This window comes from Camponotus floridanus, unplaced genomic scaffold (genome assembly GCF_003227725.1).
Source record: "Camponotus floridanus strain SB8 unplaced genomic scaffold, Cflo_v7.5 scaffold90, whole genome shotgun sequence".
Lineage (NCBI taxonomy): Eukaryota > Metazoa > Arthropoda > Insecta > Hymenoptera > Formicidae > Camponotus > Camponotus floridanus.
The window spans coordinates 271,088-297,179 of record NW_020229861.1 but is presented as its reverse complement, the minus strand read 5'-3'; the positions used below and the strand labels follow the sequence as shown (position 1 = coordinate 297,179).

Below are 26,092 nucleotides of genomic sequence, written 5' to 3'. Positions count from 1 at the left end.
GAACAGTTACAATTTAACATTTGATTTTGATTTTTCTAATCACGCGATGTAAATCCCATTACAATTACTGACCTTGTATCAATGAATCGTAAAATTCTTTCTTTTTATTTTTTTACAATTTTTTAAAGACATATATCTGTTTTTTCTGTCGAAGAAATATTTTCAATTTTTCTATTTAAATACAAGATGTGGCTATAAAGTAATTAGATTGTTTTTTTTAGGTGAATGCCAACTATTTGTATAAAATTTCAAAAAAAAACACGACACAAATGTATGTAATTTTTAAGTAGTGGAAGATTTTGAGATGGTTGCAAAGACGTGGAAGACACAATCGAGACGTCTGAAAACAATTTCAATAATGGATCCTGTTGAGAAAAAGTATTATGAACAAGTTACTGAAAATTGATACGAATGTGAAAATATTAGCGGAAGAATTCAACGTCTTTAAAAACATGATTTGCAATACTTTTACATAAGTGTATCTCTTTCAATGTAAAAAAAAATATATTTGAAATAAAATAATTTTATCATTTTATTTCAAATATATTTTTATTGGTAAAATTAATTTATTTCAAATATAAAAAATATATTTGAAATAAATTAATTTTACCATTATTTGTTGTTTGGATTTTATACGATTTTGATCTGATTACTTCATAGCCAAACTTCATGTGCGTATGTGCGTATGTATATATACAATGTGTTTAATAAAAACTGATCAATTTTGATCTCATTTGCTAATCTTTTTTAATTAATACTTCAATAATTATTGCAAAAAAACAAAAAGACTTTTCTGTTCAGTTTATTACCCACTCGAACGTTATTCCAATTTTTATCAAACACCTACATATATGACTCATCGATAAAAGTGCATTAATTGTAATAATCTCAATCGTAATTAATAAAATCTGTCTAGGGAATTAGGGATAATTCCGTTTGACTTTCGTTAAAATATTTTTTGGAAATTAATGTGATTAAGTTTGAATAATATTTATTATTATTAAGTAAAATTGCATACGTTAAAGAAAATATAAATGTTTTTTCAATAATCCTGTTTCCTCATTGTAGCTAAATTAAATTGTCATATCAAAAGTAGAAAGCATTAATTTTTTTTCTTTTTGATCAAACTTGACATCAAAATAAATTTTTTTTTACACATCATCACTTGTTTTCGACAGTATATAGATTAATAAAATACTATGTCGAAAATTCTCTTTTCGACTTAAGAAAAATAAATTACAAATTTTGATCAACTGTCATAAATTTTATTAATTTATTAAAAATGCATGACATAAATTTATTAAATTTAATTAATAAATTTATTATATGAAATCAATAAGTGCATTAAAACTGATACAAATAAAACAAATAGTCTCTTTATTTTATTTATCCATTCTCTTTTTTTTTGTAAATTCTAGTGATGACATATACAAAAAAACTAATCTCGATATCTAATATAAAAAAAATGTATGTAAAATTTCTATCTTTTAACATCACAATTTAATATGATTACAATAAAGGAGAAGGCAAACAGTCTTAAGATTTAAAAAATTATTGTATTCCTAAATTTATTACTCGAAAATTATATATATATATATATATATATATATATATATATGCATGTATGTGTATGTATGTATGTATGTATGTATGTATGTATGTATGTATGTATGTATGTATGTATGTATGTATGTATACATGTATATGTATGTATGTGTGTATATATATATATATATATATATATATATATATATGACATACGTATGCATGTGTGTGTGTGTGCGTGCTCTAAAGTCACACAATCTTATAATGTTTGTAGTATGATACATACATACTATACATGATACATAATATACATGCTAGGTAAATGATATTTCGAGACTTGTTAATCCTGTTAAAATAAAAAATTCAAAGTTTATCATGCGCAATGTTTGGATTTAAAAAAAAAATTCTCTTTCTAATTCAGAGCAACATGACCCAGACAGCACACATATCCAAAAGACATCTAAAAGACGACTTAAAGACGTCTTAAAGTCCTTTAGACATTTTTAAGACATCTTTTGGCCTTTTTATGCTGTCTGGGGACTGAATGTCAAAAGCCATAACGATGTTGCAGGTATATACCATAAGAGAAAATACCGACGTTGCCGTCAGCATCTCTGTAAGACCACCAATCGAAAAAGATACAAATATAAAACAGGTCGACGACGACGACAACGACGAGCACTTCTGAGCGGCACGATTGAATTCGCGGCACGTATATATTTATATATACAACGAGTTTATGAGCATATAAAATTTTGTATAAAAATATTTTCTTGTATGTAGTGTTTTTTACGTGTACTTGTGTTTTTTATCTGTACCTGTCTGTACATGTGCATGTGTATTTGTATGTCTCTCTCCCTCTTTCTCTGTGTATACGTGTGTGTATATATATGTACATTTTGAATAATTAATACTGCGTAATTAATATCATCTCGTTCCATTATGCATGCTGTGTCACGGTATGATGGATCTGATGACGCTTTCGCGGAACATTCTCACAATCCCCAGTATAAATAATTTTTTGGGGCAAAAGTACTGGGAAAGTTTGCCAGGATATGGACGTTCATTCGTGGTGCCCACAGAACGTCATCGAAACACGGCTATGCTGTCTTAGAAAATTGTCGTTATCATACCTAGATGATAAACCCAAGATCTTCTTTCTTAGTGCGTCTCTTCTGAAAGTGAAGTCGCCACCAGATTCAGAGGAACATCAGAAACGTTTTCCTCATCGCCTTCATCCGTTTCTTCAGTATCCATAGAAAGATGTCGCTGTACACGCTCCTCAGCTTTCGCATGTTGCTACAATTATAGTAAAGTCATATTTAATAGATTCACAGTGAGAGATAAATCATGAAAGTGAAAATTTACAATTTTTATAAATGTGTTGGATAAATTTTATTACCCATTATAAACACTGTTTATTGCAGGAATGTAATGTAGAAATAACAAACAATATGTAATAATGTAAATTATAATTACTAATGTAAAATCTAAAGTATATCTCTTTTTTGTTAGTTTAATTTCTAATAATATTCCAACGAGGAATTCAAAATGTAAAACAGATTATTTGAAATTAGTAAATAAAAAATAGTTCATTTATTGTCTATTTGAAACAAAAAATCGAAATTTCTATAAATTTTATAAATGAAATCCTGAATTTTATAAATTAAATACATATAATTTACTTTATTTATTAATTAGCAATTTGATCACCAATATTCTATAAGAATTAATTCTATATTCTAGACATAATATAGCTACGATATAAAAATGATATTTAACATATATAGGATTAGGAAAAAGTCTGAATACCCCTTAATATTTTAAAAAATACGCATTTTTGAAAGAAATGTTTCATACAAAAGTTATAGGGTTTTATGTGGCGCACTACACAGCAACATTATTATGACCTCGAATAGCGTTGTCAAGGTTATGTGAAGATCAGCTTCAATTTTTTAAATAGAATCCTCTATTTTTCACTACATATTCTTGTAGCTTACCTCGAGAGCTTTCCAAAACACTATAATAAATTATTTTTCCATGAAGTACTTTTCGAGTTATGAGGCTTAAAATTATTTCTTAATTTTACATAAACCATAAAATATCTTGTAAAATATTCATTTTTCAATTATCTTATCGTAATACTTTTATGCACAAAATAATGAGAGGAATCAATTGATGTAAAGAAAATTATAGCATATAGTTGTTTTTAAGAAAAAATATGGAATTGTTAATTGCAAATTACATATTTTTTCTTAGAAACAACTATGTGTTTTCTTTACACTAATTGATTCCTCTCATTATTTTGTACATAAAAATATTAAGATAAGATGATCGAAAAATGAATTCGAGGTCATAATAATGTTGCTATGTAATGCGCCACATAAAACTCTATAACTTTTGTATGAAACATTTTTTTTTAAATGCGTATTTTTCGAAATATTAAGGGGTATCCAGACTTTTTCCTAATCCTGTATTACACTACATGTTATATTTGAATGAGAATGAACGAGAAATTATAGTAATTTCGGTAATATTTATGTATGTACATAATATATAGTAACTTCGGTATGTATATAGTAACTTTGGTAATATTTATGTATATTATCTATAACAATTTATTTTATGACTTTCATATAACAGTATTTATTGGTAGCTTGTGTTTACTGGGTAACTTTCTCTAAAAGCATTTTAAATATACATATATACAGGGTGTATTTGAAATGATGCACTAAACTTTAGAAGCGTATTCTAGAGGTCAAAATAAGACTTTTTTTCTTATGAACATGGGTCCGCAAATGAATCCCCTTCCGAGCTAAAATTCGAAAATGTGTGAAATTGATCAAACACTCGCAAATTTATTTATCTCTCAAGAAAGGGTGATAGGTAACGTCAAAACCTTTTTTTCTGAAATACAGCCAATTTTTAATTTTTTCCCCAAACTTTAGGGGCCTCTACCTCGGAGGGGGGGGGGGTTCATTTGCGGACCCATGTTCATAGGAAAATAAAGTCTTATTTTGACTTCTAGGATACGCCCTAAAGTTTAGTGCATCATTTCAGATACACCCTGTATATAAAATCTTTTATCTATTCAAGTGTAAGAGACAATAGCTTACGTGAATCATATAACTAGACAAAGGTATAGGATAAGTGGCAGGCGGAGGCGGATGACCACTGGATATTCGTGCGGGTGTCAGCGCTGCCATCATCAGATGAGGCTGAATTTGTCGTCGAAGAGCCGCTAACATGTCCGCACTCTCGGCATCCATTTGTTCCGTTGTCGATTGAGATGCTAAGACTGCATCTCCTTTTTCTGACAAGGTTATTAATCTTTTTAGGATAAATTTTCATTCTATATTGAAATGTAATTAAAGAAGTCGGTATATATTTTAAGGAAATTATTATATATTAATTTTCCATTAAATATTTATATATATGTATTTATATATATTCATATATGTGTGTGTGTGTGTATACAGGGTGTTTCAGACTATCCGTACCACCCATTTAAAAACTAGAGAAGTGGTTATTTCAAAAAAGTAAAAACATTTTCGTTATAAATCGGATGTGCTCTATCGAATGATGATATTTTCAACTTCTGGTTCCGACCGGAAATAGGCGATTCAGACCGGAAGTGCATTTTTTTAAATGGAACCCCCTATTTTTCATTATATATTCTTGTAGCTTACTTCGAGAGCTTTCCCAAACACTATAATAAATTATTTTTCCATGAAATACTTTTCGAGTTATGAAGCTTGAAATCATATCTTAATTTTACATAAACCATATAAAATATTTTGTAAAATATTCATTTTTCGATTATCTTACCTTAATACTTTTATGTACAAAATAATGAGAAGAATCAATTGGTGTAAAGAAAACACATAATTGTTTCTAAGAAAAAATATGTAATTTGCAATTAACAATTCCATTTTTTTCTTAATTTTCCATATTTTTTTTAAAAAACAACTGTATGTTTTCTTTACACCAATTGATTTCTCTCATTATTTTGTATATAAAAGTATTAAGGTAAGATAATCGAAAAATAAATATTTTACAAGATATTTTATGATTTATGTAAAATTAAGAAATGATTTCAAGCCTCATAACTCGAAAAGTATCTTCATGGAAAAATAATTTATTACAGTGTTTTGGAAAGCTCTCGAGGTAAGCCACAAGAATGTGCAATGAAAAATTGGGGTTCCATTTAAAAAATGCACTTCCGGTCTGAATCGCCTATTTCCGGCCGGAACCAGAAGTTGAAAATATCACCATTCGATAGAGCGCACCCGATTTAGAAAGAAAATGTTTTTATTTTTTTGAAATAACCATTTCTTTAATTTTCAAATGGATGGTATGTATGGTCTGAAACACCCTGTATATATACAGTGTCCCATTTTAAAAAACGCACCTCAATAATTCTTCAACAAAGCATTTTCAGCAAAAATGTTTCAAACAAAAGTTGTATGATTTTAAGGACATAAGATGATATGGCGTCATTAATTTGACCTTGAATAGTTACATGAAGGTCACGTGAAGGTTACCTTCAATTTTTTAAATGGAACTGCCTATTTTTTATTAGATATTCTTGTAGCTTATCTCGAGAGCTTTTCAAAACACTAAATGAAGTATTTTATCATCGAGTACTTTTCGAGTTATAAGGCTCAAAATAATTATTTAATTTTACATAAATCATAAAATATCTAGTAAAATATTCATTTTTCAATTATCTTATCTTAATGCTTTTATGTACAAAATAATAAGAGGAATTTGGTGTAAAGAAAATACATAATTGTTTCGAAAAAAAAAAATATAATTTGTAATTAACAATTACATATTTTTTCTTAAAAATTTCTTATCGTCCCCCTTAAAACCATACAACTTTTGTCTGAAACATTTTTGCTGAAAATGTTTCGTTGAAGAATTATCGAGGTGCGTTTTTTAAAATGGGACACCCTGTATATATATGCATAAGTGAGTGAATATTTAACTATTATAAAATTATTTGCAATTAATTTGTTTATATTTTGGCAGTGACAATGAAATATGCATAAAATAAAAACGACAGATTCTACATTCTATTCTTATTAGAACAGTAATTTCTGTAATTTAGCTTCATTTAATGTAATTTTCAAAAATGGACGCAACGTGCTAGTCAATTAATCCAATAAATTCATATTTTAAGAAGACCTGAACAATATATTAATGAACAGTAATATCCTTTACTAATTAAAATAAACCTTTTAATTAAAAAAAAATATTCATAGAACATGTATATTTTCAGATAAAGACTAGGGCCAAGATACTTCCTAATTTTTTTGCTACTCATTTTGATAATCGGGAAATGGATAGATCAGAGAAAGCATTCGTTGAATTGATTACAATGATATAAAGGAAAGACCATCGTTATTTTCTAAAAGAAGAGCTTGAAAAACATTTTGTTATTGTTTCTTTCAACAATGTTTCTTTCTTCTTTCAATTAGGAAAATATGGAAAATATTTTAGAATCTCTAAACATTTTTGAAATGTCTGCAAAATAGCTATGTTTAAGAGGTCTAATGAGAGATGTAAAGTTTTAAAACATGCATTATATTTCCATTTGAATCCAATGAATTCTAAAAACCATCATTGTATAGGAATACCGTACATATAACACGTGTAGCGCGTGCACTTAGCTTAACACAGAGACAATGAACAAGAACGTAGCAGTCTTCATTTTTAATTTTATTTTTAATTTTCATATTTTTTAATATTTTTTAAGTATTTTTTACATATACATGTATATATCATATTTTAACATCTATCTTATTTATTTCTTTTTTTCCCCAGACTAGTATAAACGTAATTATCCTATTTTTTGATAAATAGTTAACATAATAAGAAAATAAAAAAAAATAATGATAGATATTGAAATATGATTGTACATATATAAAAAAATAAAATATATATTTAAAAAATATAAAAATAAAAATATTTAAAAAAAATATAAAATATAAATAACAAAAGAATGAAGAAAATGTCCTTGTTCGTTGCCTCTAGGCTAAATAGTGTATGCATTCATGTTACATGAATACAGTATTCCCATGCAATTTCGCAATATAGACAATTCATTAAATGGAAATATAGTGCGTGTTTTAAAACTTTACACCTTTTATTAAACTCAGACACAGTTAAATATTATCCTTTAATAAATATTATATCCTTTTTTTCAACTTCAAATAAAATAGCAAAACATGTTTTACAGATTTCCCTTTTAGACAGTCCCTCCTTTTAATTTGAGGAAAACTTCCTTCTGATATCCATTTCGACAAATCGAGCAAAAAATTAGGGCGTATTGGTTATTTGGCCACACTCTTTCTAAAAAACATAATATGTCAATAAGAGTGATAAATTGAAAGTAGAAAAACATATATTGTGTATTCCTACATTTCTTATGACAGTTAAAATATTAATTTTAATTGTTATAACGATCATACTGTTACATTTAATTTTTTTTACTTTTCATTAATATTATCAATTCTATTCATACATATACTTTTACAAATTTCTCTAAAAAATATACATATCCCCTCCCACACACACAAAAAGTTTATTTAAAAATTTTTCAACTTATTTATTTTATAACTAATTTTTGTAAAAAATGCGAAAAGAAATTAATTTTGTTTTTAAGGCAAGCATACTTTAAATCAACAGTGCCGCTTCATTCTTTTTGTCGAGGTAGCTACTCTATTAAAAATCTTAACTAGCAATAAAAATCAAGTGTAATATCAAAAATATATTTAATTATATAAATAAAATATAAATAAATAAAAATTAAAACAATACTTCTTTAAACAACGCGAAGCTTTTCTTTTTGTAATCTTTTTATCTTTATATTCCTTTAAAAAAATATTTTTCTTTTAATCTTTAATGTTCTACGAGTATTCTATGAAAATATTGAGCTGAAATTTCTGAAATAATGATATGATTTCTGTGAATCAAGTAAACGCATTCGTTCCTGCATTTATTACTCGTAGCCAATTTAATTATTATGAACATTATTATGAACATTAAGTCATATTTTTAATTGCCATGATAATATAATTTAATTTACGTTAAATATAGCTTATAGCCAGCTGAAGAAGCAATCAATCTATTGCAATAAGACATATTTCAATAAATACAGTATTTTCTGTTACCATTCTTATCACAAGAAAGGCCTTCTGGAGATAAAATTAAATAAAATTTAAAAATAGATAAATCAATAAGTTTCTTACTTCTGTGTCTCGTAGGTTTCTCGCCTTTGGGTCTACGTCTGCGCGTATGTATAGTATCTCTTCGCATAGTAACCGGGCGATTAACACCATGAAGTTTATAATATAGCCCGCAAGCATTGCACACCATCTCACCCTTCATATTTCTTCTCCAGATCGTTGTTGTCATGGTGCCGCAATTTGTGCAAGACATATCGACCTTTTTTGCAATATTTCCACTTTGCTGATCGAATTGTTTCTGATCATCCATCTAAAATATTGAATCAGTGATATTTTATCATGCGCAATTTGCGAACATCTTAAGAGCATCAAATGTTATCGCCCGAAGAAATACCTTTCCTTTCATCTTGTTCGACCATGTGGTAAAATCATGAGCCTGCTCTTCATTGTTGGATTCATGATGATAATTGGCAACAACGTCCGGACTAGCTGGAGCCTTACTGGGATAGCTTTGCTTTCTGCGACCTTTTGATGATGCTGTCGTCATTTCCTTACGACCGATGCTGGCAGGGCTAGATGGATTACTATCTATCGAGGCACTCTATACAAAGAAACTGGACGTCATTTACGTTTTATTATTTTCAAATTTTTTCAAAAAAGATTTTCAAATTTTTATAAGTAATCTAATTTGTAATAGTTGATCCATAATATGTAAGATTTCAGTCTACATAAGAGAATCAAACATATATATTTTGCATTAAGTAAGATCAATTTTATAATAAAATTTGAATATCAGAAACAAAATTCCCTGACATTAATATTTTAATAGTATCGAATTTCGATCCAGCATTATTAAATAAGATCATTAAACAAGATTATACAAAATATATTGCTTATATACATTGAATATAAAGAAAATGCTGTATAAAGTAAGAAAGTCACTTAAAATTGTCTAATTTGGCAATACAAAATTTGACAAGATTCAATAAATTAGCACTGATGTTACCTACTTATTCATTTTCTATATAAATACTACTCTGTTAATAATAGAGATAATAAAATTAGAGGGTGCCTATTGAAATTTTATAAAAAAATTCCACGATCTTTCTGATAGTTTTGTTCAAAGTTCCAGGTAAATAAAATAATTTAAAGATTTTTTAGTGAAGCTTTTAAAAGGAGATAAATTTTTTTATTGTACACATACACACACGTTTTCTAATGTTTTTCACTTATACAAAGGAAAAACATAGAGTCACATTAGCTGTGCAAATGTACTGAAAAAAAAATTAAATAGCTTTCGTAAAATGAATGTTTTTTATTTGCATAACATTTTAATTTTTTATCATTAAAAATTATAATAAAGAATATGTATTGCATATTCAACATTTTGTTAAGACATTAAATTTATAAACAACGATATATTTACACAATTCACAATTTGACTTAGATTATCGATTTATAATATAAAATTTATAATATAGAAGCAAAATTATATATTAAAGAATTTTTTTTAATTTCTTTTTTTCAAATTCTATAAGAATTCTCTAATTTTTCCAGGTATGAAATAAGTCTCTGAGAATCTTAGAATTTCTATGAATTTCTAGAGAGTTGACACCTTAAATTAATTATTTAAAATTCTATATTAATGGCAAGCGAAAATAATGTCATAATTCAGATAATAAATTGATAAAAATGATAAAATGTATAAAAGTGTAAACATATAATCAAGAAATATTTAATTAAAGTAAATCTATGTAAAGGCATTATTAATAAAATTTCTAAAAACAATTTTTTTTTTTAATGTAAAAACATTTTAAGAGGAAATAAATATTTCAGTAAATGATGAATTTATGCCTTTCTATTATCAAAACAATTATTTAAAAAAAAATATACATGTATATTTCTCATATTTATACTTGATCTATTACAAAGAAACAATACTAGAAAAAAAACACAAATTACAATAAAACACGAATTTACAATTCTCAGATCTTGCAGATCTATTTCAGAATAAGCATATATTTTGTAAAGTATTTCAAAAATATATTGTTGAAATATTAAAATTTAATTAATAAATTAATAAAAAAGAATATTTCTTTTCTATATGTATATTTTTACTTTTACTGTAATACCAATATAATATTTTTTTAAATATTTTTTATAAGTTTAATTTACGTAAATAATTCGTTATTTTATGTACTCAATGTAATTATTTAAGAAAAAATCTATAAGAACATTAAAACTGAATGAAAAAGAATTTAAACATATATAACATTTATTTTATATTTTTCTTACACATCGTATTTCGATTAAAAGAAAAAAAGTTCTAAAGAAATTCCCGGTTTATCTATTATCTTCATAAAGAATTCTACCTGGAAGTGAATATGTTTTGAATAGTCCTAAAAGATATTTTCAATGGTCCATCCAATGGCCTGAGGTTTACCCTGTCTCATACCTGCGGATTTTTTCTCTCTATTTACTAGACAGATGTTCGCATTTCGCAAGGTATGTATATCGAAAAAAACGTTTTGTGTCTATTTAGAAGATAAGCACGCACGAACGAATCCAAGAATTTGCAAATTTCCTTTTTTACTGTTCTTACAAAATTTTTTAAAATTTTTAAAATCAAGACCAAATCTGACTTACCTTATTTTCTAAAGTTGCTATATTCGTACGATTACCGAGCACAGGGAAATCAGTTAACGTGCGTTCAATAGTTGTCCCCTGGGTATCTCTATAGAATTTGATTTGCGGAGATATTTTATCTGAATCAACGGCGGTAATACCAATCTGCCTGTTGTTAATCAAAGAGCGCAGTAGATTTGTAGCTTCCCCGGTAAATCCATTGTTTAACTTATCACCATTTGTTCGCGTGATTTCCAAACTTCTATTACTGCATTAACAAATAAACAAATAACACATATAATTTTATAATTTTATCTTTTACTTATAAGTTATGACATCTCATTAGCACAATTTATGATATCCGATTGTAAACAAAATAAACAAAATTAATACAATACGAAATGCCTGCTTGATAAATAATAATCACTTTAAGAATATCTCATTATAATTTTTATTGAATTTTACTAATGTAACTTGCAAACAAAAATTAGATTGAAAATTTAAATAATTAGACAATACAAACTCTCAATATAAACAAAAGTAAATTTATTAGCATAAAAAATAGTAAGTCATACAATCTATTTTAGTATATATTATATAGAAACTACTAATTAAACATTTTATTAGTTTATATTTAAATAATTTAATTCGTTATTTCACACATATAATAATATAAGAATATGAAGTATGATATATGATATGTACATAATGCAGAGCATTAAAAATATAATAATGATATATATTAATAACTTAGTAGCTTTATAACATTTTTTATAACTTTATAGTTTTTTTTAATTATTAAATTAAATTAAGCCATTAAATTCTGAAGATTGAATATAAAATATTTTACTTATAAAGTTGAACATATACATTGCATTCTTACAGAATCCAGTTAATTATATCATATTAAACAAAATTTGCTAAATAAACAAATTTACTTACTTGGCTAAAGCTTGCCAGAGCTTTGTCGTTTCATGGTCAATATTACTATCAGAACAATTGCTCTCTGGAGTATCCATTCTATTAACTGGACTACAATTTGCTGTGTTGGATTCAGAGCCATCATAATTCTCCTCAACTTTAATTTTCTTGTTAACAGTCATGTCGTAACCATTTTCTTCATTTTCGATTTCTTGTTCGTCGCGATCCTCAATTTCTAGTCGTTCAGGATCGGAGCTATTAGAACATGTGTCATCTTCTGGTTCACACTTAATATTATCATGTTCTGGCATATCACTGTTTTGTAACTGTAGATGATGCGTTAGAGTTTGAGGTATTATGTTTTGATTAATGCTGGCCGGCTCGGAGTTAGACTCCTCATTGAATAATGTCCTATTCAACTCGAGGAACGATTGTAGTGGGCTTTCGCCTGCTACTTTGGCAGTGGAGAGAGTCTCTTTCTAAACCAAAAAGAATAAGATATGAACATTAACTTTATTTTTTTTTAACTTTTATTTTAACATAGATTTGATTTGCATTTTTAAAACAATATATAATTTATAAGTTAGTTCCAAATACCTGCTCATCAAGAGATGACAATTGCTTGGCATAATCCAGGTACTGTTTAAGTATAATATCAGACTTTTGCGACACTTCTCGAAAGTTGTGTAGTACGTCCAATTTATATACACACCGATGGCAGATAATCGATGGTAAGGTATCACCATCTTTTACCTTAAAAAAAAATATATCATATATATATTAAATATTATATTATATATATATATATATATATATATATATATAGACTTCTATTATATTTCAGAAAAATGTATTAATAGTAATGTGCAATTCAATTAATTTCTATAATAAGATTTTTTTATAGTAAAACTATTTATAGATATTTTATTTTACAGTCAAGTAAAATATAATTGGATAAAAATTAATATAAAATCTCTTCAATTTAGGCAATTTAGGACATGAAAGGAATTTAATTTTTGAGCAAATGTTTGTAAAGCAATGTTTGCAAATTTCTATTAAACGAGATATTGAATGGAAAATATATTTTCAATATGAATTTTTAGTTTTCGCTTACAAAAGAATTTCAAATTTTTCATACATATATACACACATATGCGCGCACGATATAATTATATATAAATTATACATATAAAGAGGACATGATGTACAATTATATATATACAGGGTATCCCAAAACTCATAATCAATCTTTCAAAGACAGATTCTGGGATCATTTGGAGACGATTTTTCCTCAGCGAAAATGTCGATGAAGGCCATCATTTTTTGCATGTTCCCGATTTTTGTCATCATATATTTCTTTGCAATTAAGCCTCAAATTAAAACTCGACTAAAGTAAACTCTATTTAAAATTAATCGAAGAATGTGATTTTGTTAATATTTTATTTCTACAAAGCTTAGTTTATTAGAAAAACCCCTTATTTTGCATCACTTATAATTCGAAAATTATTAGTGCCTTGACATTTTCATTGAGGAAAAATCGTCTTCAGATGATCCCAGGAATCTATCTTTGAAAGATTGATTATGAGTTTTGGGGCACCCTATATATATATGTATATATATTTTTTGGGACACCCTGTATAACACACACATACACATACACACACACACACACGATGTTCCTATATATATATATATATATATATATATATATATATATATTGGAACACCCTGTGTGTGTGTGTGTGTGTGTGTGTGTGTGTGTGTGTGTGTATTATACAGGGTGTCTATATATATATATATATATATATATATATATATATATATATTAGGGAGTTTATATATATATATATATATATATATATATATACAGGGTGTCCCAAAACTCATAATCAATCTATATATATATATATATATATGTGTGTGTGTGTATGTGTGTGTATGTATGTATCTATATTTACATATCAATAAGACTTTAAGAACCATGTGTGTGCTTTTGTTCGTCGATGAATGTCTTTAACAAGTTTAGAAAGATATTAAGAGAATGAGTTATCGTAGTGACGCGACAACGAAATTCACGTGTGAAACATGATAACAGGACACCCAAATAAGGTGCCGTTGCGTCCTCCCCCCTCCCCCTCCCCCCCATTTCGACGACTCCGACTCGAGTTCCACTTCTCATTCGCGCGCAGGGGCTTATCACTGCCATTTTAAATACCGTTGCTCTCAGTTTGTCGGCGCTTATCTCGCGAATACATCTCCTGCCAAACTTTCTCCCGTAGCGCGCACACGCACACACCACATACGCATGCATCGCATACGCACGCATGCACATGTACATACACACATATATATATATATATATATATATATATATATATATAAATATATACATCGATGTGATATCATAAGTTTGTTCGCATTACTCGCACTTTCTACGCCAATCTTTCTCGTTTTCTCTCTCTCTTTAACATTCAAATATATATATATATATATTTATCTCGATTTAAATGCAGAAATTTTGAGGGAGTGCAAACAGCACGACAGACCTCATGAATGCGAGTGGAATCGCGAATGCAAAGACGTACAGACTAAAGAGAGACAGAAAGGAGCAGCACTCGCAATTATAGAGTAAGTGAATGAGTGAGTGAGTGGACGAGTGTCTGTGTGTGTGTGTGTGTGGAAGAGAGAGAGAGAGAGAGAGAGAAAGAGAAAACGACGGAAACGACAAAGACAGAGAAACGCATCGCGCGAATGACGAGTCTCTCTCTCTCTCTCCCCTTCACCGCCCTGGTTCGTCGAGAAAAGAATTGAAGTGAATTTATTAATCGTGCTCACCGTGATTGACAGGCACGCTGATATTTTGTCAGCGAAACTCCGCTGAATGCCTTCCTCCTCGAATATGGAACACTTGACACCGTCCGGGGATAAACAAAGGCGACACAGCTCGTAGAACTTCTGCGGTATATCGAACATAATTGCGAGCTACTCCGGCTTGCCTGAGGCTCACGTAAAGTGCGAGTCATCAAGGGATGATGTGCTCCTTCTAATAAGCGGCCGATGTGCTATCCTTCTCCACTGCCACTAATATTATACTCGTGTCGAGCGATCTGAAAATGGGTTTACGCGGATCACTTATCACAGCCACCGCTGCGGTTCATTGTCAGCGGCACAGTACACGCATTATCATGTATCACGTAATACGAAGACAGCGAGTCTCGTGGAAAATGCTGGAGATGAAGTGGAGACTCCATAGGGTATATATTATACTAGATTGTTAACAGTGACGTTATTGGTTGAAGCTAGAGCAGCCATTTATAATTGGGCAGGATATATACGGAGTGTTTCATTCAGACATCAATACACTATGGATCATATTCTGAATCCTCTTTTATCGATAAAAGTGCCTCCAAAAGTGCCCTTACAGCCAATCAGAAAGCTATAAGCCATTTTTAGAGGCACTTTATCAATAAAAGAGGATTCAGAATATGGACCTATAGGTTTGTTCGCGGCGCATGCTCCAATATACTCCAGAGAGCACTTAGGGTATTTTCCTTCACGCACGATGCGCATGAAGGCCGGTATTCATAGTCCGGTCTTATATTTAAGATTGGCTTAAGTCTGGTCCGAAGTTGGCTTAAGACCTCATTCAACCAATCAAATAGTTGCGTAGCATTCCAAACTCGAACCTAAGACGATCTCAAATATAAGATCGGACTGTGAATACCGGCCCTAGTATTCTAGTACTTTTCCGAGATTCCGTTTTCCGAAATTTCGACTGCCATATGAACTATAGTTATACTTAGAGAACCTCTAGGAGAGAGAATGGACAAGTGATCAAGCTTTTTCATGATTGGCTGGCAGAAAATGTATCAATTTTAGCTATTGCGACGCCAATGCAAAATATGATGACACACAAATAGGACACACATGACACACATATATTAACCTATTTGTGTGTCATCATATTTTGCATTGGCGTCGCAATAGCTAAAATTGATACATTTTCTGCCAGCCAATCATGAAAAAGCTTGATCACATGTCACATGATCAGTTGTCCATTCTCTCTCCTAGAGGTTCTCTAGTTATACTAAGGCACTAAATATATGAGTATTCTATACTCCGCCATTTTTAATCCATCTCCCCATATAATCTCACTAACCTATCTACTATAATCTCAGCTTAGCGACGAGGCGAGTGACACGAGAAACAAGGAGGGGGAATGGATTAAAAATGGCGGAGTATAGAATACCTGTATATTTAGTGCTCTAGTTTCTGTAAGGCACTAAATATATGAGTATTCTATACTCCGCCATTTTTAATCCATCTCCCCACCCCATATAATCTCACTAACCTATCTACTATAATCTCAGCTTAGCGACGAGGCGAGTGACACGAGAAACAAGGAGGGGGAATGGATTAAAAATGGCGGAGTATAGAATACCTGTATATTTAGTGCTCTAGTTTCTGTAGAGAAGCAGTGTCCGGAGGAGGTTAGAGAGAGAAACATACTTTTTAGTACTTCTCTTTCTACAAGTGTCCGGAAGTATGCATTGCACTTGTAGAAAGAGAAGTACCAAAAAGTATGTTTCTCTCTCTAACCTCCTCCGGACACAGTCTGATACGTATTGCCAGTCCATACTTATAAGGTCTATGGAGGGCACCCATTGTTGACACTGCTTTGGAAGTGACTTCCGACTACGGGAAAACACTTTATAATGTGCAATTATAAGAAAATTGTGTAATTAAATAACATTATATAATAATAAAAATGAAAATGTGTTGTGTATATCGTTGTAAAACGTCTTCTTCAAATTCTAATGAATCGTTTTTTAGGTAAATATTTATTACAATACAATCTTTATATAACCTAAAATAATTTAAAAAGTAGTATATTTTGATGAATATTTTATATTATTTTTTCAGTTTTCCAAAAAGAGAAGATATCTTTAAAGAATAGAAGAAAATAGTACCGACAAAAAACTATATCACAAAGCATTCTCGTATTTGTAGTAAACATTTTCAGAACTCTTGTTATGAGCACATTGGAAAAAAACGAGTATTGAAATATGATGCAATATACCTACAATATTTAATTATGATTTAGAAAATGTAAGTAATATTTTACAATTCACTTTATTTTTAATTATAAAAATGTATATCCATAAAAAATTATGAAATTTATATTTATATATTTACATTTTAATACATATATTCTAAAAAAAATTTGTAAACTAAAAATATTTATATAATGATTGAATTTAAAACATATTTATATAAAATTGAGTTTTTAATATATTTTTTAGATTGCATTATTTATAGATAAATATAAAAAACCAGAATCTCTTCGCCAACCTTTAGTTGTTCTACACACTAATTCTATGTCTCAGTCATCATTGACAATAGTTGATACAAAAATTTCAAATGAAATACTAGAGATTAGCTAAATGAATAGTATTATATAATCTTAATAAAAAATTAATTATATAAATAATCATATTTTAAACATTTTTTGTTATTAGATAAAAGATGTTGCAATGACATTTCAGACTTCAAAAATAGAAAAAGAGTTAAAAACAGTTGCAAAAACAGATGTAGCCACTGAAATATCTCCACATTTAGTAAGACCAACTGAAGAAGAAAATAAATTAAGAAACAAAATAAAGAATCTTCAAGCTTGCTTACGTCGTAAGGAAAAGAAACTTTCAAGAGTTACTGAATTATTAAAACATTTAAAAGAAAAAGGTAAATGTACGGATAGCTTAGAAGAGATCTTAGTAAACAAGTTTTCAGATTTTTATTTAGAATTATTTAAAAATGAGCTTGACAATACAAGTGTTTCAAAGTACCAGCAACATTATTCAGATAAAATGAATTTGCACAAACTTTATATTTTTATTCATCAAAAGCATATACATTTGTACGTTCAAAATTAAAATTACCTCATCATTCAACACTACGAAAATAGATACCCAGTAAGCAAGAAACATTTGATCAACATTCTAAAATGTTGATTTTATATAAATTTTCTAAACATTATGTAATGTTTTATAAATATTATATAATGTTTTATAAATATTTTAAAAATATTCTAATAAACATATTAATAACATTTAAAAAATATTTTAATTTGTTTTATAAATATTTTTAAAAAATGTTATTTAATAACATCCCTCTTAAAATATTAATAAAATATTTTAGAAACATTAATCAAAATGTTTTTTATATGTTATTAATATGTTTATTATAAATAAAAATATAACATCCAGTTACAAGTTCGTTCGCGTTGTTATTAAACGTCGTATTATTTATTTCATACATATCTTTAGACTATTCTTTTCATAATATATCTTAATTTCTTCCTCGTGACGGGCATGACGACACCTAATACGTTACTGAGAAGCAACATTCGGTGGGATATGCGTATACACTCTATACATATGCGTGATTTATTCTTTTGTTCTTTGACTTCAGAACACTCGTGCCGGCTGCCAGCATGTCATGTGCTCTTACACGATCTCGCATAATAAGTAAGTTACAGTGTTTTTGCGAGTTATAGTGCTGCACGAAAGAAGAGGAAAGTGTTTTTTTCCAGTGTGTTATAATATATTGTAAGTTATTTTTAGAGATATGTCTAAATATTCTCAGATTTTTCAGTGAAAGTTCTAAAAGTCTTAAATTAATGTTAGAATTAATATTATTGTGATATTAATATTAAGTTATATAGATGTTGATACTAATGTTATTTTATTATAGATTTAATTTTATGAGAAACATTATCAGAATGTTAAAACAACATTAATACAATATTACTTGTAACGACATAGAAAATGTTATTTCAACATTACCGAAACCTTTAAATTGGTGTCAAAGTTTGTTCATAATGATGTTGCATACAATGTTAAAAACTACATACTTGACAACATTACTATGTTAGTGAATATCATTATAATAACGTTGTGGTAATAATTTTTTGCTTACTGGGTATACATTTGTACGTTCAAAATTAAAAAATTACCTCATCATTCAACACTACGAAAATAGATAGCAAACTATTCATGTGAAGCAGGATTTTTAAATGACGTTTTCAATTTTTTGAAAAAAGAATCATTAAAAGTAGATTATATATCAGACGTGGCATTAATATTTAATTCTATGTTCATTCGTTCTCAGTTTGTAATTGATCCTAAAGATAAGAATTGTAAAGGTTTTCTAGATTATGGAACTGCTGCAAAAGAAATAAATTTAACTATTAATGAAAAAGAAATAGTTACAGATGTTCTGGTATTTTAAGTTGTGACTTGTAGTACAAAATTAAAAATACCAATTGCTCACTTTTTCGTAAAAGGTGTTTCTGCCAAAATTTTAAAACAATTGCTTTTACTTGCACTCAAGAAATTATACAACAACAGCGTTATAATTAGATCTATTATTTGTGATGGTGCCCCACACAGCAATATGACTTCTAAAAGAATTCTTAAAGAGTTCTCACGTAAGATTTAGACATCCGAATGTATCTTCTGAAAGAAGACTTAATGACTTCAGAAAGTAATCTAATGCGCCACTTTAAGAAATAAGTAAGACTTCTTCAAAAAGATGTCTTAAAGACTTCTTTTTTCTGATTTCTTTAAGACGACAATAAGAACGCTTTTTTGAGAATTGATGTTTCGGAAATGATATTATTATTTCAATATATATGTATTAAAAAAAGTTTTATTTCAGTTATTTGATTTTTGTTGATTTATAAATTTATAAAGAAAATATAAATTATGCCTTATAAATAATACAAGTAAAGCATAATCACATATATGTTTATAAAAATACATAATATAATTTATATTATTCTATATATATATATATATATATATATAATATAAATTATGCATTGTGTTTTTTTTCATGGTATCGAACGCGATCACCGGCATGCTGAAGCCAGCTTTGTATTATTGTCTGGACCTCATGAATGGTGCAAGCCTCCGAAGCGATCATGGCTTCTGAAATAATAATTAAGCTGTGTAAACACCTTTAAATATTGATTTTAATGAAAAAAGATAGAGTGACCAAGCTAGTAAATAAACGATTTAACCAATCAGTTAACAATAAAAGTTTTTATTTTTTAATAATGGAGAAATTTAAAAAATTGCAATTAATATTTAAAGATTGACGACTTAAGTAGTTATTAACCATTTTCATCATGTGGTTATGAGGAAAAATTTTGATTACATGCTTAAGGAGGTACCGTTAATGCATACCAGTCAAGTAAAAGAAACTTTCGCACCACTTCCTTTTGTACTTCCTTAAATTTAAATGATGTTCATTCACTGTTCCGTTCATTTACACAGCCTTGGTTACGCTAATATGAATTACAAATTATCGGTCCGATTCGAAATTTAGTTACCTACAAAAACATCAACAAATTTCATGTCTTTGACTCCGATCGTTTTTTTTGACCTGTCCACGATAGTTTGCATGCCAAATCGTCGTTTAATATGGTGATTAGTATTTGACGGATATGTTTCTTAACATCTCTGCCACCTCTGATCTGAATCATCTTTTTCTGAAAAAATATAGTTTAAGTAACATACTAGAAGAAGTAGAATAATAAGTAAAATAATAAGTAAATAATAATTAAAATAAATTAAATCAAAATTTTTGGTTAAATTTCTAGAAAAAAATTCTTGATATGTCAAATGAACGTAAATAAAAGCTGCGTGCGCGCGCGTGTGTATGTGTGTGTGTGTACTACAGAAATAGTAAATAAATAGCTAGATATATATTACAACCAGAAATTTTAATAATTTATGATAGTTGAAACTGAAGCAAATTTTTCAAGTAGTAAATAGAATTTAAAAATTATTAACATATTGATTACGTGCTCCTGCATCGTCATCTAATAATTTATTAAATGCCTTTAAACTTTCTATATTTTGTATAGGAAATTGTGGTAGGGCATTAGCATTTTGCGGATTTTCATTAATGTGATTAGAGTCCATAAGAAACATACTTAAAGCTTCAAGTTTATGCAATATTCTTTCAATATTGAGACGACATGCAGCTGTAAATAGAAAGATAGCATTAATCAGTTATGTGTAAGCTGTAAGACTTCTTGTTGATAAGTGAAATAAGATAAATTTTCTTTTAAATTATTTAAAAAACATGCTCAGTCAGTATCTTTATCTTATTAAGGAGGTTGGGGCGTTACATAATATATGATAAAAAAATTTTGTAGATTTACATATTAAAAAAATCATTATCAAAATTTTATAAAGTTTAGGAAGCTGTTTATTGAAAAAAACTTAATTAGAAAATCGTCAAAATTACATGGACTCTTATACTCACAACAACAATGTGTATGACACTTCGTGGAGGATGGATCCTTAACAGTAGCAGCAGTAGTTTTTTGCTTTACAACTGAAGAAACATGAGAAGACTCAGGCTTTTCTTGGCTTACTACACGTATTGGTATATCTATTGAAACATAACCGACATTTTCAAGATATATTCATTACATAACTACAAAATAATCATAACTATATAAAACTGCATATTTTGTAAAAAAAATAAAAATTTGTTATAGCTATGATTAGAATTTGTTAGCTGGTCCTAATAATGGTACAATTTACTGGTTTTAATACTATGAATAATTTTAACATCCTTGCGTGGTTGGAAATAAACTGAATCTAAAAATATAAAAATTTAGAATGAATATTACAAAACTTGACACAGCAATCTTATTTTTATATTTTTTGGGAAAACTAACCAGAATTGAGATTTTTGTCACATTTATTAACAGGTTTGACTTTTTTTAAATCAATAGCTTTTTCAGATTGTACTGGGTCTGCAAAATAATTTCCGTAATCCAAGAGTTCTGTGTCTTCGAGTAATTCATCATCCTTATGGTTATTGTTATTGTCAGGCTCCAAATATATATTTTCATCTTCAATATTCTTTACTTTCTGACATTTAGAGGCATTTGTTGGACCTAAATAATTATACACATAAAATTAAATAAAAATACAATGATAACGTCAGAGTGATAAAATATAAAATTTAGACGAGTACTAAATATATGCAAAAAATAATGGAAATTATTTTTTTATGATCTATTTAACATTAAACAAAATTTTTTACCTTTTGCTTTAGATTCCACCAAATTTTTTTGTTCTTTGTGATCAACATTATATGCAAATGTAGGTTTGGGAACATTTTTTTTAATTTTAGTTGTAATGGCTAAGAAAAAAGTATAAAGAACTTATAGTCTATAGCATTTATAAAATATATAAATGTATAGACAATAACAAATTGATACACTACTCTCCGATTCATTATCAGCATCTTCTTCATCAGATGAAATTAAATGTGCCGGTTTTTTTCGAAGGCGTTTCTGCGGAAGTTGATCACTTTGATTAGTAATGTTTTGTAATGGCTCTTCATCATCGTTAGTCGATAAATCAACAGCAGCAATTTCTACTGCTCTGGCAGTTTCGTAATTACCTTGGAGAAAATTAATTTATATAAATTTAATAATAATCAGCCCAGTAAACACAAGCTAATAGCAACATAACATTAATTATTAACATTACATTGAACTTACTATACGGTCCTAACACTCTTGTGTATTTGATGACTGCCCAATTATCTTTTGGATTAGTCGCTTTTTTAGATTCCATCGTTGGATTACTAGTTTTCGGGGGCCATTGTACTTTATGTATTTTAAGATTTAACCAACATGCTGGCACAGTCGCACACCAATCATGGCAAAATACAACAAAATACATCTGGAAAAAATAGCAGTATTTATGAAAATTAATGTGAGGTTATTTGTAATTCATACCTAATACTCTTATTCATTCGAAAAGTATTAAATTTACTATTTTTAATAATTATTAGCATTTTTTCAATACACTTACCTTAATTAATTGATTTATAACGCACTAAACTGCATACAAGCGTATATGAGTGTTATTCTATAAAATGGTTGTGTAATCAATGGTTGTGTAATGGTTGTGTATCATCTGTGCGTAATGGTGCATCCATCTCTAGAAATAACATTCGACAATCTTCATATTCGCCCTCTTGCATACATTTACCACATCCAAAAAAACCATTATGTCCTTTTGTACATGCTACAAACGCTCGAGCCGGAGAATCACAAATAATAGCTCTAATTATGACTTGAAACGTTCTATTATAATATTCGAAGCCTTGTCTTCGTAAAGTATTGTATTTTTCGATGAATTCTTGAAGAAATACGTCACATCTATCAGGTTTGTTATATCCATGATATATTCCAACGACAAACGGTTGAGCAACTTTAGGGAATATTTCAGCCAGTATAGGATATAACTGACTTTTAGAACTTTTTGATATTGGTAATCCATCAATATGTACGTTTATGTGGATATTTTCAAACATTTCACTGACACCAACTAATTTTAATTGATCAATTAATCCTCTTTGTAAACCGTAATGGAAATATTCTCCAGGTACAACGGAACGAATCACAGTACTTCTAGGTGTATTGAGCAAAGTTCGTGGATCTTGCGGAAGTTCTTTTAACTGCTGAACTGATTGGACATTATTACGAAGAATCTTTAATAGAGCTCCTGCTGCTGTATGAGTTACATTATAATGGCAAATCCATCGTGCCATCTGTTCTTTCAAGTCAATTGTTTTCTTACTTTGTGGAATATCATACAATTCATCATTATCTGTTGAAGTATTATTTTCTGTTGAAGTTTCTTCATTAACATCTGATTCCACTGAGCTGACTACATCATTATTACAATCATCACTTTCACTTGTGATAACTGCTTGTAAATTATTTAATAATTTCACATTATCCGCATATTCTCCATCAGTTTTTGATTTTATCACTTCCTTCACAGTTATTTTTTCAGTCTCACAACTTGAACTACCAGGCATCTCCAATAAAGAGTCATATTCTTTTTTTATTCTTCTATTTTTTTGACTCTTAGATAAGTTCTTGAATGATTTCCTTTTGGACATTTTTTGTACAAAAACACACTTTACCTGTAAAATTCAATGAATGTTTTAAAGATTATAAATAAAGAACAGCTTTTATTTATATTAACATAATTTGTAATATATATATATATGTAATAATTATTAACCAAGTATATAATATACTTATATATATATTATAATATTTCACTTATTTAGCCTTCAAATACTGCACTTGGTTACGTTAACCCTATAACATAACCCAATGAAGGGTTTTCCGATTAAAGATAACTTATTCTCTTATTTAAAAATTAATAATATGTAATAAATCTTCTCAAGTTTTTATATCAATAAATATTAGTTATTAATTATTTATCAATTATTAATTAAATAAACTATAGTATAATAGGTATCAAAACTTACTTGTAATTAAATTTTAATTATAGGTTAGATTGCACTAAAGCGTTTTACTATTATATGACGCGCATGCGTAGGAGCAGTAAATTCAGTGAAAGTCATGAGTCAATCTAAAACTTGTCATAAATGAGATAACAAATTGTAGTCTGAATTAAGAAGTCTTTCTGATGACAGAAAAAAGATTTCTTCAAATTGACGTCTATAAGAGATCTTATTCGCAGTTCTAAAAGACGTCTTAAGAAAGAGTTCTTAAAGATATCTTTCAGCGTTATGTGCTGTCTGGGGCTGTGGCAAATATTAATGCTTTTCAAAAATTAGGTTGTATATTTATTCCAGGACATATGAAAACATCATTTGAACATCCATGTACAAATACAAATGTTTATATAATTCGCGATCCCTGCCATATGATTAAATTATGCAGAAATACATTTGCTGAAAAAGAACTTTTCGAAAAACGGAAAAATATCATTTAAATACGTTAAGGAATTACATAACATACAAAATATTGAAAATTTAAAATTCGCTAACCGTTTGTCATTATGTCATATTAATTTTAAGCAAAAAAAAAATGAAAGTATCTTTAGCAGTTCAAACTATAAGCTCTAGTGTAGCTGACGCAATAAATTATTTAAGAGTAATAGAATGCGAACAATTTCATGACAGTGATGCTACTTGTGAATTTTTATATATGTTTGATCGTTTGTTTAATACATTAAATTGTCGTAGTGTTTACGGCAAAGGTTATAAATCTCCGTTTTCTCTATAAAATCTGTTTAAAATGAAGTTTTCGAAATTTCTGAAAAGTATATTTATCAACTAAAATTGGAAGGTCAATCCATTTTAAATGGTAAAAGAAAGACTTTTGCCTTAGGATTTTTAATAAATATTTATAGTTTTCGACAATTAGCTCTTGATCTTTTAGAAAACATTGATAAACCGTTAAAGTATTTTTTACCCTATAAATGTTCCCAAGATCACATTAAATTATACTTTTCTTGTCTTCGGTCTCGTGGTGGATGGAATAACAATTCAAACATATTACAAGTATTATATGGGCTGTACGCCGTTTGTTATATAGAAATGTCATAAAGCCTAGTTTAAATGCTAATTGTTTAACTGAAGATTTTGAAACAACGCCTATATTAGAATACCGTTTTAAGAAACGTATGCTCAAAAATAATGTGATCGATGATGATATAGAAATTGAAGATTTAATGAGTAAACTCAATAATATTACATTATTTGTCATTTTATCAAAAAGATATATCATATTATATTACAGGCAACATTATTCTAAAATTTTTGCAAAAATGTACATGTCTCCATTGTCGTGATATTGTTCTTATGCCATATACTCTAACGATCACAATTATGCATTTAATAACAATTCTTATACTAGCTTTACTACATTTGTTAATAGAAAAAAG

The 26,092-nt window shown here is 28.3% G+C and overlaps 2 protein-coding genes and 1 long non-coding RNA gene across 10 annotated transcripts; 1 reads left to right on the top strand and 2 right to left on the bottom strand.

Annotated features, from left to right (window-relative positions):
* Positions 1–2,168: 2,168 nt before the first annotated feature.
* LOC105255524 (GATA zinc finger domain-containing protein 21) lies at positions 2,169–15,257 on the bottom strand. Its single transcript, XM_025414915.1, has 8 exons — positions 15,120–15,257; positions 12,882–13,037; positions 12,306–12,763; positions 11,385–11,631; positions 9,133–9,339; positions 8,802–9,048; positions 4,662–4,858; positions 2,169–2,844 (listed from the first exon to the last, which is right to left on the bottom strand). Exons 1-8 carry the CDS (start codon positions 15,255–15,257, stop codon positions 2,707–2,709), a joined length of 1,788 nt encoding a protein of 595 aa, XP_025270700.1. The 3' UTR covers positions 2,169–2,706.
* A 1,150-nt stretch (positions 15,258–16,407) lies between these two features.
* On the top strand, positions 16,408–19,948 carry LOC105255523. Of its 2 annotated transcripts, XR_003123691.1 has the most exons (5): positions 16,409–17,117; positions 17,208–17,393; positions 17,804–18,026; positions 18,756–18,892; positions 19,038–19,948. It is a non-coding gene; the product is annotated as an uncharacterized LOC105255523 (long non-coding RNA). The 2 variants fall into 2 exon arrangements; XR_003123690.1 differs by lacking the exon at positions 19,038–19,948 and having other exon boundaries at positions 16,408–17,117; positions 18,756–18,977.
* Positions 19,949–20,160: 212 nt separating this feature from the next.
* Positions 20,161–24,931, bottom strand: LOC105255522. Of its 7 annotated transcripts, XR_003123684.1 has the most exons (12): positions 24,669–24,931; positions 23,192–24,314; positions 22,876–23,059; positions 22,596–22,775; positions 22,413–22,511; positions 22,042–22,263; positions 21,905–21,961; positions 21,621–21,749; positions 21,143–21,336; positions 20,680–20,838; positions 20,534–20,577; positions 20,167–20,275 (listed from the first exon to the last, which is right to left on the bottom strand). XR_003123684.1 is itself a non-coding variant. In XM_025414904.1 (11 exons), exons 3-10 carry the CDS (start codon positions 23,057–23,059, stop codon positions 20,701–20,703), a joined length of 1,203 nt encoding a protein of 400 aa, XP_025270689.1. In that variant the 5' UTR covers positions 23,192–24,314; positions 24,669–24,929; the 3' UTR covers positions 20,161–20,275; positions 20,680–20,700. The 7 variants fall into 7 exon arrangements, 3 of the variants coding, with proteins under 3 accessions (XP_025270689.1, XP_025270691.1, XP_025270690.1); XR_003123685.1 differs by lacking the exon at positions 20,534–20,577 and having other exon boundaries at positions 20,161–20,275; positions 21,154–21,336; XR_003123687.1 differs by lacking the exon at positions 20,534–20,577 and having other exon boundaries at positions 20,161–20,275; positions 21,286–21,336; positions 24,669–24,930.
* Positions 24,932–26,092: the final 1,161 nt, after the last annotated feature.